Source organism: Labrus mixtus, chromosome 15, assembly GCF_963584025.1.
Source record: "Labrus mixtus chromosome 15, fLabMix1.1, whole genome shotgun sequence".
NCBI classification, from domain to species: Eukaryota; Metazoa; Chordata; class Actinopteri; order Labriformes; family Labridae; genus Labrus; species Labrus mixtus.
Genome location: NC_083626.1, coordinates 26,386,212 through 26,404,490, shown reverse-complemented (window position 1 = coordinate 26,404,490; position 18,279 = coordinate 26,386,212). Strand labels below are relative to the sequence as shown.

Sequence of the window (18,279 nt, the reverse complement as noted above, 5' to 3'; positions counted from 1 at the left end):
TATTGATTAGGTTTAGTAAAGATTATGGTTTGGATTAAGTTATTTACATCCTTTCTGCACTGATGTGAGATCACCGACCTTCTCTATGGTGGTAAAAAATTCATCGACTTTATTTGGTCAACCTTAATGTGAATAAATACTAGAAATGTTCAGATTTCCATGATGAATAAAGTCGTCATCGAACATGTAATTAGATTGCTTCTTGATGTAACATCGGACTCTGGTGCTCACATGACATCTTGCCAGAGGAGATCAGACTTGCAGATTCAGTCCCTTGTTTTACATCCCTACTCAAGACATTATTTTATAAAAATGCTTTTACTCTGTGATTTTGGTAATTGTTCTTATTTTTATTTTATTAGTCTGATTTTGTTGACTGCTTGTTTACTCTCTGCCTGTTGCTTTAATTGTCTCTCTGCTTTTATTTTCTGTTGTAAAGCACTTTGTTACTTGTATAGAAAAGTGCTATACAAATAAAGTATTATTATTATTATTATTATTATTATCTTGGGGGACTAACAGGGAAGTCTCAGTTGCTGCTTAAAATAAACATTATGAGACAAAGCTCACAAACGAATACAAGTTAAAGTTATAATGCGGGAGGTGTCCTATGAGTTTAATCTCAGGGTTCAGGGAAATATATTATTAATAAACCACTTTATGGGCTGTAGTTCTGCTGGATTAACCAAAAAGCGACATGATGAAATGAGAACACGCTCTCTGATGCAGGAAGGAAGAGACCACTTTAGGTTTTTAATGAGTCCTGTCACAAACAGGCGGGGGGGGGGGGGGGGGGTGTAGTCTCGTTCAGAGGCTCTGATATAATCCCGCTGTTCCCCTCTTGATGTTGGAGTATAAAGCTCTGCAGTGTGTCCTCTGTAATAATCACCTTGGCTTGTGCTTCAGTCTGTGCAGGCTCCACCTGTTTGGCAGAGTCATTGTGCAGCTGTGCATTGTAGTCTGGGAGGGGTCCCGCCTGGACCTGTAACGGGAGAGTCATGAGGCAATTACGAGGACGCTGTACACACTGCAGGCTATTATACACACAGATGACTAGAGATACATTGTTCTGGCATCTGCTGGAAACAACAAAGAGCAGAGGGGAAAGACTGAGCTTCTCTACTGACTCACCACAGTTTGAAAGAATGAGGCTGACGTGAATCAGATCCGTGCACTGAGGACATGTCGTTATTTTTAGGGAGTATTTCTATTTTATACCATGCTGCTCAATCTTCTTCCTTAGTTAAAACCTGCTGACTACATTACCCACAATGCTACTCTATCACAGACAGTACATACATGTGTGTTATGCTGGTAGAAACTAATGTAGCCTTAACAGTTTAACCCTAACCCCTTAAAAACCTGCTGACTACATTACCCACAATGCAACTCTTCCACATACATGTGTGTTATGCTGGTAGAAACTAATGTAGCAGAGATGAAACCATCTGCATCTTTTATAATTCAGTACCTCCATTTATTCATTTTGAAACTTGTACTCATCCTCAAATGTCGCTGACTTGAGTGATGTCACTTGAGGCACTTTTAAGCACCTGGAGCCTTTAAGAGGCTTTTCAAAACTTAACACAAATTCTCCTTTGAATGCAGGACTTTTACTTCCAGTGAAGAACGTTTACATCATGTTTTAAATTAAGACTTTAAAGACACCAGCAGGAGAACTTCACAGTGGAAGATGGACTGGTTTACCTGGTAGTGCGCTGTGGGGTGGTTGGGCAGTTTCTGCTGGAAAAGCTCACAAAGCGCTCGGTTCTGTCTCTCCAGATCGAACACCAACATCTTCAGCTTGATGCACTCCTCTCTCAGATCCTGCACAGTGACAACACCAGAAAACATCAGTCTACATGTATGACACTACAGAATGATCCAAACACAGACTTCAGCTACATGTTACCTTCTGATTCAGCAGAGCCTGGACCACGTGGTTGGCCACCTAATAACACAAGAGGATGTTCAATTTAACACCGAGTACTTTGCTGAGAAGTAAAGAAATGTACGCCTTTTCTACAACGTGATCTCACCTCATCCAAACATCTCTCATAAGCTTCTCTCTGACTCTCATTGGCCAGCATTAGAGCCGAGTTTTCTGCCTGTGAAGAAACAACATGAACATTATTAATGTCATAACTATGAACCAAGAAAACAAAGATTTTGAAGATATTATAAAAACACAGAACAGAGTGCAGAGTTGTGATCACAGATCACAGAAACACATCGGGCACTGTCCAATTGTCTTGCGTTTTTTATCTTTTTAAGATCGAGTGAAAGGCTTCAAGTGAAATGAGATCCTCCAGTTTTAAAGATTTTCCCTGCAGCACAAACTTTTCTTTTTTTAATTCTGATTTTTAAATGTGTGAACGGCCTCGCTCCAGAAACAATCCGTCAGCTAGAGAGCAAACCAAACAGCGTAATCAGAATAAAGGGGCGACATCAGGTGGAAACTGTAGAGCACCAAAACGCAGAACTACATGTGGTCAGTCATACTGGCAGCAGAACTAAACGCTCTTTTCCCGAGCTCAGTGCGGAACAGAGAGTTTAAAAACATCACAGGAACCCAAGGCGTTGTGGCTTCTGGTTCTTTGGAGGTTTTAACATAAATAAGAAGGAACTGAACCAAGAAGAGCTTTATAAAGACTCAGCCAGTGTATGTGTGCGCCTTCAAGGACGGCCTTTTACAGGTCACAGTGATGAGTAACAAATCTCAACAAACATGACTGTAAACATTTGGCCGAGGCGCCCAGATACAGCACATCTCCATAATCCAACACAGGAATAAAGGTTGATGACACAAGAAGTTTCCTCGCTCTGAGGGAAAAGCAGGATTTATTCTCCATAATAAAAGTCTTAACAGCTCACAGTCAATAAGAAAAACCCGGGTTCTTTAACTTGGTTTTTCCCTGAAGGCTGATTGGTTTTGGAGCAAGGTATTAAAAAAAGACAAAAGACAAAATCCATGAAGAAAGCTAACGAGGTAAAAAAGGTAAGAGGCACTGAATGAAGCCGCCGCGGAGAAGCTACAGCGATCTTTGACTGACTTAGCAGATTCCATTACCGACGGAATAAAGTGCTGAGTCAACAAGAATACAACCAGGTCACTGTTAAAGGCAGAATATGCGATTTTTTTGATCCAGCAGATGTCGCCCTTGAGCACCAGCATGAACCAAAACAACTCGTGCTGCATTGTTGTGTTAGCATGCTAATGCTAGTGATCTTTATTATGCTCGTATCTTCACACTGCATGTAAATTTACCTGAAATGAGCGTGATCTAGAAACACAGTTAAGCAGTGAGTACAGTATGTTATTCTTCTTTTCTCTAGTCCCTCAATTAAACAACTTTTATACACGAGGGGAGGAGTCAGCCAGCCGTCCTGGCGATGTAAACAAAGTGAAGATAGGACTCGGAAAGCAGTTATTTTCAGAGGATAAACTTGATTTCTGCTACATCGCATATTCTGCCTTTAAATATTTACCACTAGTCATAAAAGTCACAAGTGCACGTTTTAACACAGTCAAATACATACCATATAAAACAACAATATTTATTTCTATGACTTTTTTAAACTTCTCAAACAGGTTGTTGTCACCTTTAGGGAAGTGTGTGCTGGATGAGTATTTACTGAAAGAATGTGAGTATTTCATTAATACCACGTCTTATGTCCGTATACAGGAGAGGATTTAGACCCTAATGGAAGGATTATGTGTCTAAAATAAAACAAATCATCTTATTTCCAAACTTTTTCCTCGTTCTGAATGAGCGTTTGTTCGTTCACTCACCTCCAGCTCTCGCAGTCGGTCCACGAGCTCGCTGCTGTTGTCCTCCAGGTACGACTCCACGTCTGCCTCCTCGCCCTCCTCGTCCGTACCGAAGTCCTCCTCACACATTCTCTGTTCTGTCTCATCAGACATTGTTCTCATCTGAAACACGGGAGGAGACACGGCAGAGTTTAACTGCTGAATCTCTTGTGTTAACTTCAGGAAACCACTTTTCAGAAAATGTGTGCTCAAACAGGCCGTTTGAAGATTTTCCCTTCATGACATCACAAAGGGCAGTAGCCCCTCCCCCAGATGGGTGACACTCCCACAGCTAGGTGTTTGTTCTGCCCTCTGAGTCTGCCTTCTCACCGTAAACAATAGGACATGGAGCGAGAAAGCACCGAGTACACCCAAGCCCTTCCAGAGAGGGGGCGTGGTCAGACACCGCTCATTTACATATTTAAAGGTACAGACACAGAAACAGCCTGTTCTGAGCAGGGCTGAAATAGAGGGGTTTATAGACATGATCAAATACAGGATCAGAGTGGATTTAGAACAAGAAACGTCACAGCGTACGTTCAGAATTGTTTTCAGTTCCATATAAATGCACCTCAAATTTGTATTCAAAATGATACAGTTTGTCAATTAAATCTTTACACTCACTGAGCCTCTGTCTATCAAACATGTTTAAAAATGTCGATGTTAAAGACGTTTTTTTTAATCCACAACCTTTAATCACAGTGGTTGACCCGTTGTGTTGTCTGCGAGGTTAAACTCAGGGCACAGATACTCCTCCACGGCTCGTAAAGCTCTTTGCTTTCGGACAGACAGTAACACCTGAAGGCGACTCAGGTAAATGGATCAACATTTGAATTAACTCTCAGAGCTCGTGTTATGTAGATGATGTCACGTCCAGGTCGGCTGCACAGTAAGAGCGCTGCGTTCAGAGGGATTATAACACCAACTGTTTCTGTGTGAGTGGTTTGTTTCTGTTTGTTTAAAGAGAGACTGAAGACTCTCAGGACGCCTTCTATCCTGTTCTCCAACTTCTTCTTATTTTATTTTATGTCTTTGTATCCATGTAGTTTGATTTTAAACTCCACTAATCCAAAAAAGGGTCATTAACAGGAACTTAAAATAGAGTTAGAACCCAAAATAAATCCTCAGCTTGTGAACCAAAACATTAAGACAAGAACATCTATTAGTCAAGCTAAAGCAACATTTTAAACTTGTGAATTTATTCCTCATTTAGACAAACATTTGTCAGATAAATCTTCTTTTTTCCCAGAGTCCACAGTCACATTTTTAAAAGTCTTGTGTCCTCCTGACCCTAATCCTCCTAACTCTAAAAAATCTGAAGCAAACACGTTAACAGTTTTCAAAAGAAGCAAATCCTCTCGTTTTAGAAGAAGGAAACCTTTAAACCTTTAACGTATTTACATCATGAACGACTTAATTAACAATCAGATCTGTAGATGATTATTCTGCGTCTGTCTGAACTCCGCCCGTCTGCTTCTCACAGAAAGACTAAAACAAACACTGATGACATTAACATTATTATAGACTGTTTATCTGACCTCCACAACACACACACACACACACACACACACACACACACACACACACACACACACACACACACACACACACACACACACACACACACACACACACACACACACACACACACACACACACACACACACACACACACACACACACACACACACACACACACACACACACACACACACACACACACACACACACACACACACACACACACACACACACACACACACACACACACACACACACACACACACACACACACACACAACACATCACCTACTGTATATGGAGGTTTACGGGGTAAACAGTCCGATCCGTTCACCCTGCATTGTTTCAGATATGTGGACTGCATCAGGAGATAAGCCTTTGTGTCCATATTCTCTCAGGTTTAAACACGAACGGATCCACAGATCAAACAGCAGCGCCACGCAGAGCGCACAAGCTGCCCGAGTCTGTGAGCACGCCACCCTGCAGGACAAATGGCCCACAACCAGTCTAGTAGGCAAGGCTCCAGGTGTGTGTGTGTGTGTGTGTGTGTAAGTATGTGTGTGTTGAAGTGGACCCAGATCCAACTGTCACATCTTAAGGAGTCATTAGAGCGGATGAGACGAGGCCGATTCTGTGGCTGCTGGCCAATCAGGGACTGGCACAGTTTTACAGGTGTCCTGACGAGAACAGGTGACGCACACAAACAAACAACAGTTCAAACGCTCTCCTCGGGGACGAAACAGTCGCGTAAATTTGTGTTCAGAGTATCGACACCTGGCGTCACAGCATGTTGCTCGCTGTACACCGCTACTCAGGGAGCGAGCCAGAGCTGTTGGGTGGGTTCGTTGCCTTGCTCAACGGCACCTGGGCAGTACTCGGGAAGCGCCCTGGCAGCTCTCCAGCTTCCAGATTTTGAGCTGCTTCCCAACCCAAAGTCCCTACAAGCTGAGCTACTGCCGCCCTAAATATGTGATGTGTGATGATACTGACCAGTGTTGCCATGACGATATGAGGTGCAAAAAAAAAAAAAAACTAGGTTGGATATTGTCCACAACCTCACAATTCAATTCGATTTAAATTCTTTGGGTCATGACTCGATTCGATATGGATTTAATGATGACGCAAAGATGACAGAAATACCCAGATAATTAATCACGGTACCTTCTGATATTTGTTAAATAATTATCTGTGAATTGTTTGTATTGGTTTAAACTGACTCAAAAATTTGTTTTATCGTTGCATTTTTCTTTAATAAACAAAGAATAAAACCTTAAATTACAGTATGCGGAAGTACGGCGGCACCCACAGCGCCCCCCACTGGAGCGGGGTGTCATTACACCGGAAATAGGGTTAGGGTCCCTGAATCGAAATTGAACTGGGGAAAAAAATCATGGCATTGTCGAATCGATATTTTTATCCAGCCCTACTAAACATTAGTACATTAGCTCTAACTCGTGGTTTTTAATTTGGCACCGATTCACCTGACAGCTAGCTTAACGAGCTCCATCCATTACACTCAGGCCTCCATTCAAAGGATCAGATGTACATGAAGAGTGTGAAAGCGATTCTTGTTCACATTGAATAGTTTGTATTTCTATAATGCGATAAACTGAGTGTTAGCGTGTTTAGAGCAAAGGCTTAAAGTCACGCTAACAGTGAATAGTGATGAATTATGAAGCTCTAATGTACAGTTTATATCTGTACACACACACTAAGTAAAGACACTCTCTGCACAGCGTTTGAAAGCTTCCAACAGTTTCAAAAGAATTCAGCAGAGAGCTGGGCCGGGCTTTGTGTAACCGGAGCCGTTTGTGAAGCGTTTACAGGAAGATTATCGAGCGCCGCACGCTGCTGAATCCCAAATGTGGAGGGGCTTATTGAGCTGCGATTGACTGAACGCACACAGACGTACACGTATAATGGAGGCCTGATCAATGCAGGAAGCAGATATTAGCCATCCATTTGACCTTGGATACGGGAGTGGTTATAAATACCAGCTCGTCTCCTCCTCTCTAATGCACATTAAAGCTCCGGGGCAGCGGCGCAGAGGAACAGGCACACGTCCCTTCTGCGTTTGCACTCTGATGGAAATTACAGCGTGGACTAAAAGACAACAAAAAGTGAGGCTAAATATAACAGGAGAATGTGGTTCTGCCACCGCCGCTGCTGCTGCTGCTGCTGCTGCTGCGGTTTCTTTTGATGTGCAGAGTTAATGTCACAAGCTGCCTGCTGAAAATGCCAGCAGTAAAATAAAACGTTCATCCAGAATCCAACAGGAGTTCACGTCTAAAATAAGAGCTGATCTGAGTCGTCACGACGTCCAATCACAGAGCCGATCATCTGATGACGGGGCATGAAGAGGTCCATTATTTATCACCAAACACTCCTTTAGACGTCTGCGGCGCCTTCCTGAGTGTCAGACGATTGATTTTTAAATACTGCTGCTGTCGGTTTATGAAACGCTGAGACGTTTATGGCCTCAGCGCTGCAGATGCAAAAATAACGATTTTTAAGTCATTGATCCAGGATCTCCCGGAAGGAGATTTTAGTGTTTAGGGTCGTGGAGTGTCGAGACCACTTTTTGAAGGTCTCAGACTGGGCAGACTCCGGATTTTAAATAAAGACCGGTCAAGACCATCACTACTGTCCACATCATTACTGAGATTAGACGGAAAACTCCTTCTACTTCATTGCATTGTAACCCACGGTTACGGCTGCAACCTTCCCGGTGTTACGGTTTAAGTGAGTGACAAGATGATGATTTTTATGAGATATTTATGGTCTCGGTCTCGCCCTGCCTTGGTCTTGGTCTTGGTCTTGACTCGGTCTCGATCCCTATATGTCTCGGTCTTGTCTCTTGGAGCACTCAGGGCTCGGGTATGTCTTGGTCTTGTCTTGGTCTCGGAGCACTCTGGTCTTGGTCTTGACTCGGTCTCGGAACACTCAGGTCTCGGGTATGTCTTAGTCTTGGTCTTGACTCGGTCTCGGAGCACTCAGGTCTTGGTCTTGACTCGGTCTCGGAGCACTCTGGTCTAGGTCTTGTCTTGGTCTCGGAGCACTCTGGTCTCGGGTATGTCTTGGTCTCGGAGCACTCTGGTCTCGAGTATGTCTTGGTCTTGACTCAGTCTCGGAACACTCAGGTCTTGGTCTTGACTCAGTCTTGGAGCACTCTGGTCTCGGGTATGTCTTGGTCTCGGAGCACTCAGGTCTCGGGTATGTCTTGGTCTTGTCTTGGTCTCGGAGCACTCAGGTCTTGGTCTTGGTTAATGTGGTCTTGACTACCACACTAGGGTCTTGTTTTGTGAAAAAGAAACATATTCAGGAAACTATGACCTAACGTGACACAGCAGCCAATCCGGTGAAGAAGCTTCAACCAGAGAGTGATCGGGGAGGCCTCGCTGTGAAAATGTAAACTTCCCTTCTGACTTTTGATCCGCTGCTCTATCACGATGTGAACAAAGCTCTGAGCTCATCAGCAGGGTCGGGTCTGATGACTGTCCCCGAACATGGGGGAGAAAAGTTTAATTATAAAAGCGATCTAAAGCGGTCAAATAAAAAAGAAAATCAGTCAAATCAGCTCATTTAAAACCTGAAACCAGACGAATGTTTGCAGCTCTAATCTAAATATGTTTTTCTAACATCGTCTTGTTTTTCTAGTCTTGATGTCTTTTTTTATCTCGGACTTACAGAAGGTCAAAGTGACTTCACAGTGAGCTCTGCTTTTACAGATTAACTTATTGTGTCTTTAAGTTTGAATGTACAGAGAGAGCAAAGAGACAGACACAGGGGCTGCTGGCTCTTTTGTAAGCTGCATCATTGTCGTCTTGTTGGTGGTTTTGCAGCCTGTGACAGGCCTTTAACTGAGCACACAGAGGTTCATTGAGGGGGCAGAGGACAGGGTCAGTGTGTCTCAGCGGGCCTGCAGTGCCAGGGAGCTCCTTCCACGGAGCTCGGGCTGGCAGACTTTCAGCCGCTCGAGCGCCACAGAGAAAAACCCCCCAGAGACACGCAGGGAGGGATACTGGAGCCGCTCTGAACACGGCAGCGCTGAGTGGTGGAGGGCGGGGTCTCCATGGAGGTAGAAAGTACTGAAACCGCAGGCTAGAAACACGCCATCTTAACTCACAGTCATGCACTGAAAAGGCTTCTTTTTCTTTTCATTATATTATTTAAAGATGAGCCAAGAAAGTTTATGGTCGTTGTGCATTTTCTCTGTTTGTCTGCAGGATTATGGAAAATTTAACGTCCTGTTTTTTAACTCGGTGGAAACGTATAGCTCAGGCCAAGGAAGGACCAATTAAACCTGGGAGCAGATCCATATCCGACTCAGGAAAAAGCAATAAAAATATTGACCAAGTAGTTACAGTGATGTCTAAATAATCTCTGATCCCTCTTAAAAACATGTTTTTCATTGAGTCTGTTTTTGATCACAAGCTGAAATGTTCACTATTGAAAAATAGTGTATCATGTTTGTTCATAACAAAAGGAGTCTTTGTTTTGTGTGTGTGACTCTAAAGTAAGATTTATGGCTCAGTGAGTAGGAGACTGTAAGTGATAACATAAAGAGAACCACCAGAGGAGAAGCTAACAGATAGGAGCAGAGGTCAAAGCCAGCTCTGATTTTCTTGTTTTGTTTGGTTAAATCCAGCCGTCTCAGAAACACACACGGCCACTAAACGCGACATTGCCAAGTGTAAACAAAGTGCAGCGAGGCTCAGCCCTTCAAATCACAGAACAAAACACAGAGGATCATGTGTTGGCCTCGGAGCCAGCAGAGCATGTGGAGCTTTTTTGTTCGGGCCTGAAGCGACTCAAACGGATACCTGAACATGAAGAATGTGAGCTGAGGAGGGGACACTGCTGAGCATTCATCACAAACAAATAAAAAGTGTAACAGGACACCAGGAGGGGGGGGGGGGGGGGGGGGACTCAACGTGTCATCTACTGTAAATAAATAGTCATGGTGTCCTTTTAAACAAATTAACCCAGCAGCGACTTCTGGAGAAGGTCAGATTCACTTTTTCATGGGTGTGACAGCACGAAGACGAGAACAAGCTCAAACAATAAACAAAGCACAAACAAACAGGAAGGTGTCATCCAGATGTGAGACGAACAGCAGCTCTTCTGGACTTAATCCTCAGTCCCAAACCCAAAAGCAGAAGGAAACATGGACGACTTCAAAGGAAGAACAACGATCACAAGAACAACTTTCATGAAGGAGGTCGCTCTGATCCGTCATCAGGAGTTAAATCCAACATGGCTGCTATGTATCGACACTAACTTTTTAGCTGTAACTACTAACAACGTAGTCCTCTTTTTGTGTGATCAAATCAAACACACCGATAGTATCCTATCTCGCAGTGTGCTGTTATCGCCAGGCAGGGTTGGAAATTAACATTTTTCGCCTACCTGCCACTGTGAGCGGGGGATTCAAAACTCTACCAGTCACTAGTTTTTTTTTTAAGCTGCCTCTTTATCTAGAGATGCTAATCCATGTGGTGGAAGAGACCCTAAAGCACTTTGAGCACGTAGACTATCACTGTGTAGGTTCTCCGTCTCGTAGCCTATCAGCGCACACCCTGACATGAGGAGGGGCGGAGCCATGTGGGCGTCATTTAGGACTGGCCGACTCTGCTGATGAAGTCAGTTATTTACCCACCACTGTGACTCATTTCATTTCATTTCATTTCATTTCAAACCTTTATTCAATTTATTCTCGAAACGACACTGAGGTTTCCCTCATTTTCAACGCGGTCGAGATAACAAGCAAAACACAACAAACACTAAGAATCCGTGACAAAAACCTCCGAGATCATTTAGAAGAGTTACAATTTGAAACAAAGTTTTTCTAAATCAAATTCCTAAACTCTGGATGAGAGGGATATTTAGAGTTTGCTGGAGGGCGTTCCACGAGTTTGGGGCATCAAAAGAAAATGCAGATTAGTAGGTTGAGCAAATTCAGACCTGTCAATGCAAAAAAAATTAAATAAATAAAAAACACCCGTATATGGCGTGTGGCGGGTGATCTGATCTCCTGGCGCGCTCGTGTATCTTGTCCGACTTGTTACCAACTCGTAATTGGAATGTGGTTAACTCGGGTGGGACTACTCACAGCTCTGAGCTGCCACAAGATGTGATGTGTGGTGATATTGATCAGTGTTGCCATGACGATATGAGGTACAAAAAAAACCAAAAAACTAGTTTGGGTATTGTCCACAGCCTCACAATTCAATTCGATTTCAATTATTTGGGTCATGATGCTCATGACTCCTCACAGCTCTGAGTTCAAAGGTCAGGTAAACGCACCCTAACATCAATGTTTGAGTTACTGAAGAAGTCGGCTTATTAAATAATCAGTTGACTTGTGACCCCTCCCTTATTGTTTCGATAAGAACGATAATGTGGGGGCGCTGGTGGTGCATCGGTTAGTGCGCGCGCCCCATGTACAGAGGCTACGGTCATCCAAGCGGGCGGCCCAGGTTCAAATCTGACCTGTGGCTTATTTCCCGCATGTCATTTCCCACTCTCTCTCTCTCCCTGGTTTTCAACTCTATCCGGCGTCCTATCTCTCCAATACAAGCACAAAAATAAATCTTTAAACCTACATATCACAGAAATGCCCGACGTTTAACCACATGAGCTTACAGCACATGAAGGTAACAGGAGGTCTCAGGTCACATCGTTTGCTAACCCCGTTAGCGCACGTCGTTGTGATGACACCAGAGAAGATTAACCCGCTAATGACCGAAGAGGCGACTGGAGATTTGCTTCCATTAAGATGTGTGGAAGGAGAACATCACGGCTAACAACAGCTACAAGACTGGAAGAAGATGCAGCAGGATTGTGCAGAACTTCAAAGTGTCTGTTAGTACAGACTCGTGGAGGGTTAGCATCACCCGTCTCTTCATTCAGATGAACTGCGATTTAAAGACCGCAGACATCATAGCAGGCTGCCGGGGGTCTGTGTCAGATGTTTATTTACGGTACAAATATGTATAATTAGCGAGTACTCAAGTATTTAAGTTATTCTAAATGGCATTAACACCTTGTTTTACTTTTGAAACTTTTCATATTCTGGTTAATATAATTATTACTTTAAAGGCACAAACGTGACATAATGAAAAGACTGACCTGTGGTTTCAGCTCTCTTATGATCCTTGAAGAGGAGTCGGTCTCCTGTCAGGCGCCTCTGTCTCCCAACAACAGCACCAAGGAGCTGAGGGAGAGAAAAACACACAGGGACACATCTCAATAAATAAAACTCCTGCAGCAGCAGCCTCCTCCTTCTCCTCCTCCTCCTCCTCCTCCTCTTTCTTCTCCTTCTCCTCCTCCTCCTCCTCTTTCTTCTTCTTCTTCTACTCAGCTAACAAACCTCCTCACATCTCGTGGCCAAATCCTATTTGTGTCTCCAATCATAGGACAGAAAAGAAGATTTCAAGAAGTTGGACTGTGGGAGGTTTAGGAGCCGCTTGGTTTTTGCTTTTTTTGGGGTTTTTTTTTTTTTTTTTTGTTCAACCAATGTCACCTCTGTGATGTTCTTGCTTTTGCTCGAATATGCGAGTGAACAGGAAACCAGGGAGGAGAAGGAAGACGCTGCGCTGCCCTCGGGAGATACCAGTGCTCGGCAGACGCCACCCATGCCAAGACCACAAGACCCCCCGCCCCCCCCCCCCCCCCCCCACACTCCTCTATCTCGTCTTTCCTTTCATCTCTGAGTCATTGTAAAGTGTAATGAAAGAAAGATGGATGAATAATTCAGCAGACACAGCATTTAAGAACTCCCCCTTTTTAACGTCTTTCTGATAACGCAGGACTTTACACACACACATGGAAGTTTTGCAGTCTGATGCGGGTTTCCCCCCGTTAACAGAGCGCCCACTTAATCATGTTCACTTTCTACCGGAGGTTTCATTTAAAGATCCAAAACGGGAACGCTGCCGTCTGTCTTCCTCGCCGTAGATCTGTTTAGCTGCAGTGTTAACTCTTCATTTCCAAGAGCGTCGGTCCTGCAGGGGGCACGGGGCCTGATCCTTTTAGATCTTGTCAAACTGAAATGGGATTAGAGGTGTTGAGCATCTGCCCTCTCAATCTGGTTTTTAATAGAGCGGGGGCCGGGTGATCTGGTCGAGCTGCGTCCACCTAGATACACCTGAAGGAGCAGATTGTGGACTGTGATCCGATGTGCCAAGAAGCAAAAGATCACCAACACGGCACCAAAAAAAAAAAAAAAAAAAAGCAAAGTAAGGACAGATTGATTTTTTTTTGTGTTTTGAGGAAGTGATGAAATATCGAGTGAAGCGGGTTTTTCTGCAAGATGAGGTCGAGTGGATGAGATTGTTGGAATGAGGGCACACACACAAAAAAAAAAAAATCAAAAGGCGACTCTGACATGATTTAAGAAGCTTTTGTGCCTTTCTTCTTCCCTTTCCTCCGTCGCTCTCTTGGGGGATTTGGCATTGGCGAAGACCGTCTCAGGATATGTCAAACACCACCCTTTCCATCTGCCAATCTGGTGAGGCGCAGATTGAAGTTCTCGCTGTGTAGGCAGAGTGAGGAGGAGGCGGGAGATGTAAACAATGTGACAAAAAAAAAAAAAAAACCTAAATCCTCACATGGTGGAATTGAACCAGATTTTTTTGGGGAGGAGAGAATCTTTTTTTCCGACACCAAAAGAAGAAGAATGTAGGCCAAAAAGTCTGATTTCTTTTTTCTGCAGACGCACTGATACAGCGTGATTGTCTGCTTCATTAATAAAGATGCAGATAGATATCAAAGACGTGGGGGGGGGGGACAGAATCAGGCTGCCGGGCTCCCTCTGTGCTGTTTCCTGTCTGATGTTTGGCTGTACACACCGAGACGAATCGTACACAAGCAATATTTGGGATGAAGAGCGAGAGAGAGAGGAGAGGGGAGAGGTGGGGGAGGGGATGAAGGGGATGAAGGGGATGGAGGAGGAGGAGGAGGGGAGCTCCTTTCTCCTTTCTCCAAAAAAAAAAAAAAAGGGCCCTGAAAAGGTTGGATGTGCGCCATGTATGTCTGAGAGCAATCAAAGTGAACGCAGGGATGATGCTTCTTCAAAATCTGTGCCAGGCGACCTCCACCACACACACACACACACACACACACACACACACACCCCGGAGGAAGCGCATCACAGGTCCTCCTCCCCGTCTCTGATACAACCACAAACTGTGCTTTTTGTTTTTAAACCACAAACATTTGAAGCCTGTAAACCCGCAGCAGTGTGCACGCTCGCCTGGCAGATTTATGACACATTGTTTTGCTGCAACCAAAACAAAGCAGCCGTGATGCTGCTTTGCTAGCATGTAAGCTAGCCCACAGAGCTAACCTGAAAACAAACGCAGGAAGCAAATCATACCTGCTTTTAGAGTCTTCTCATGTCGCCGTTAAACCTCACCTTGCTGCGCTTTACATCGCTTACATCTCATCTCAGGAGAAATATGCTCCTTTGACAAGAGATCCTCATCACAACAAGCAAACACCGCTAAACATAAAGCACATGAAACTCCACCTCTCTACCTTGAATCACAATCATGCAGTCCCTTCATGTCACAAGCGATGCACAAAAAAACACATTTATCTGCCGTTACTGTCACATTTCTTGTCTCAATCAAGTAAAACCAGAAACAGAATCATCGTCATAGCAGGAAAACAAAATGTCATCTGTACGATTTACAGATTTACAAATCCCACTTCCTCCTCTGACTCACATGTCGGGGTCCTTACATGGTCATTTCATATCCCATTAGACCTCACAAAACTCTTATTTCCTCTTAGTCACATCAGTTTCATAAAAAAAACGGAATAATCGACTGTATTAGGGCATTAGTCGACATCACAACAACTGAACACTTCGGGAAAACCCCAGAAAGCTCATGAGATCTACGGATCAGATTCACCATTCGACTCACATTTTGGGGTTTTCCATCGTCTAGTTATGTTACGATAGATCGATTAAACATGTTCCCCTGCTGTCTCAGCACTAACACGTCACACAGGCACTAATCTGCTACATGTCAGCACAGATTCAGCCGTCACATGAAGCAAACAGAGAATCTTCATGTCACCTTTAAACCGAGCACAACGTCTCCTCTTCCTGTTGAAGAATTAAAAGCTCAAATAAACAAAACATCTGGAAAAAGATAACGTCTGCTGTATAAATCAAGACCCCACTGACTCATATTTTAGGGTCTTCTAATTCCCCTCAATCACCATCGAGACTCCTCCAAAACGAGATCCATCAATACATTTACATCACCTCAAAGAAGTCTAAATCTTCACTTATTTGGACACAAATTTACCATCAAATCAAGAAGTAAACATGAGAAAATCACAGATCATGTCAGCTGTAAAAGTGTATCTGTGTTCAAAGATTTATAAATCCACCACATGCTCACGTGTCAGGGTCCCATACTTCTCAAAATGGAACTACACACAAGCAGGGGCCATTACTATCACAGAACATCACACAGGTCAAAATCTGCTTTATTATTATTATTATTATTATTATTATTATTATTATTATTATATATGTTTGGGCCTTTGTGTGTTTATTGTATAGGACAGCTGAAGAGAGACAGGAAATGTTAAGGGGAGAGCGGGGGGGGGGGCGGTGACGGATTCGAACCCACAGTTGCTGTAACGAGGACTGCAGCCTCTGTACATGGAGTGCTCAACATAACCACTAGGCTATCGGCGCTCCCTAAAAAACATCTGCTTTATTTTGACACAGAAACACGATGTCAGCTCAGAGATTCAAATCAGTGTTTACAGATTTAGAAATTCAGCCCTTTGTGTTTATGTTTTGGGTTCTTCAAAGTGCAATCATGTCACAATCAAACCACACAAAAAGACAAAAAGAAGGCCTTCCTACCCCATTATTTACTAATATCATACAGCCGGTAACAATCAGATTTATTTGGACTAAGAGTCGTGATCACGACGCGCAAACACAGCAAAAAACACTTCATCGATCAGAACGTACAGAACTACAAATCCAGACCTGTAAACAAACATTTCGGGGTCTTTTAAGTCCGTTCATGTCACAATAAAAACCCCTAAATAACATGTGCGCCCCCCCACCCCCCCTATTGTTCCATTACATCGATCTCAGGCAGGTAAACCTGGCTTTACCTGAACTGCCATCAGAACATGAAACACGATGAAAGAGTGAAGAAAACTCAAAGTGAGCTGTGGAAATGACTCAGTAAAAAAACAGGTTTATGAATCTACAGCTAGTGACTCACGTTCCTGGATGTCTACGATCACGTCTCGTCGTAGTAGACGTCATAAAACATGTTCTCATATAACTTCAAATTCAAATCTCAGACGGGTTAAAACTGTCTTTAAATTTGACACAAAACAAGAAAACGTGACAGAAAAGAAAACTAGAAATCACCACGTCAGCTGTGAATCTATCAGTATTTATAGGTTTGCAAGTATACACCTCTTGTCTCATTATGGGGTCTTCAAAGCCCCCCCCATCCCCCCAATTGTCACATCACTGACCTCCCTAACAGGTAAAAAACAAGCTTTATTTTGCCACAGAATTGTTGTTGAAACGAGGAAACACCGCAGAAAAAAGCCCAGAAAGCGACATGTCAGGATTTAAAGATCGAGGAATTCTTCCCCCTCTGACTCGCATTTTGGGGGTCTCTTAAGTCCGTACATGTCACAATAGACCTCCTAAAAACACACGTCCCCTCGCTGTCACATCTTTTAAATCTCATTAGAGTAAACATCTGCCTGCTTTGGACACAGAACCGCCGCAACAACAAGCAAACACATGTGGGAAAAGATCCAGAAAAGACCGCGTCAGCTGAATATGTTTGACAATAACTTGCAGGTTTATAAAACCAGCCCCCCCCCCCCCCCCCCCCCCCCCCCCCCCACCCCACCTTTGATTCCTACGTTAGGTCAGCTCACCTTTCTCCTGCTGCCTTTTCAGTCATTCAGTCAGCGCATCCGAGGTCTCCTCACAGCAGAGTGAAATGTAAAAGGCACCAAAAGGGAAGGAGAGAGAGAGAAAAAAACCAGGAGAGACAGAAAGGCCACAACCTTACATTTCTGTTTTCCGGCTGCGGAGGAGATTATTTCCCTCCCCATTCAAAGCAAGCCGTCAAACCTGCGAGTGTGGCGGAGGAAGCCGGTTTCCTCTACGCTACACGGCTAGAAGAGAAGGCCCGTCCTTGGGCATGTGCATTGTGTGTGTGTGTGTGTGTGTGTGTGTGTGTGTGTGTGTGTGTGTGCTGTCTGCAGAGGCTGCCATGTCTCCCATTGTTCCAGGGCGAATGAGGCAGGCTTCCTATACCCCGATAGACCCTGCCTACTACAACAGCTGTGGACCAGCCCCCACCTCACTGCCGCTCTCCTTCCTCCTCCTCCCCCTCCTCCTCCTGCTACTACTCCTGCCTCCCTCTCTCTCTCTCTCTCTCTCTCTCTCTCTCTACTGCTGCTGCTGCTGCTGCTAAACATTAACCCTGCAGCTGCCGGCTCTGGCCGTAAAGAGGTGAAGAGCGAGGCGAGGGGAGGAGGGGGGGGTTGTGTTTAAAAAAAAAAAAAAAAAAGAGGGCCCACCATGTAGCGGACAAAGGAAGGTATAAGAGAGACACACACAGAGAGGATATCCGACAGCCCGCGCTGAACTGACAGGAGTTGTGCGCAGAGACTTTCAGTCAGTGGCCTAGAAATAAAACAGGCTTCTGGTGCTAAGAGGATTGTCTTTCCTCAATCACAGCGGTAATAAGTTTCTGGACTGGAGCCTGTAAGACCGCGCTGAGGAAAAAGAAGAGTGGCTGGAAAGCAGATTTTCATCCTACTAACCATTTTATTTGTTATAATTGCTACAATCGATCAGTTCATTAAGTGCAAGAAATAGTGACAAAAGTGTTTGTGCTGTTGTCCAGTGTACAAATATGTGATCTACC

The 18,279-nt window shown here is 44.0% G+C and overlaps 1 protein-coding gene across 2 annotated transcripts in view; it reads right to left on the bottom strand.

The window, feature by feature from the left end:
- Positions 1 to 18,279, bottom strand: part of nckap5l (NCK-associated protein 5-like) — a 48,254-nt gene that overhangs the window by 12,315 nt on the left and 17,660 nt on the right. Inside the window, exons 1-7 of one of the 2 annotated variants that reach the window (XM_061058163.1) lie at positions 17,279 to 17,717; positions 12,464 to 12,548; positions 3,794 to 3,934; positions 2,040 to 2,108; positions 1,913 to 1,951; positions 1,708 to 1,827; positions 890 to 982 (exon numbers count right to left, since the gene is read on the bottom strand). In XM_061058163.1, the coding sequence (XP_060914146.1) occupies positions 890 to 982; positions 1,708 to 1,827; positions 1,913 to 1,951; positions 2,040 to 2,108; positions 3,794 to 3,934 (462 nt within the window). In that variant the 5' untranslated portion in view covers positions 12,464 to 12,548; positions 17,279 to 17,717. Of the gene's footprint in view, positions 1 to 889; positions 983 to 1,707; positions 1,828 to 1,912; positions 1,952 to 2,039; positions 2,109 to 3,793; positions 3,935 to 12,463; positions 12,549 to 17,278; positions 17,718 to 18,279 lie in introns of those variants that run through there. The other variant, XM_061058162.1, reaches the window with a different exon arrangement.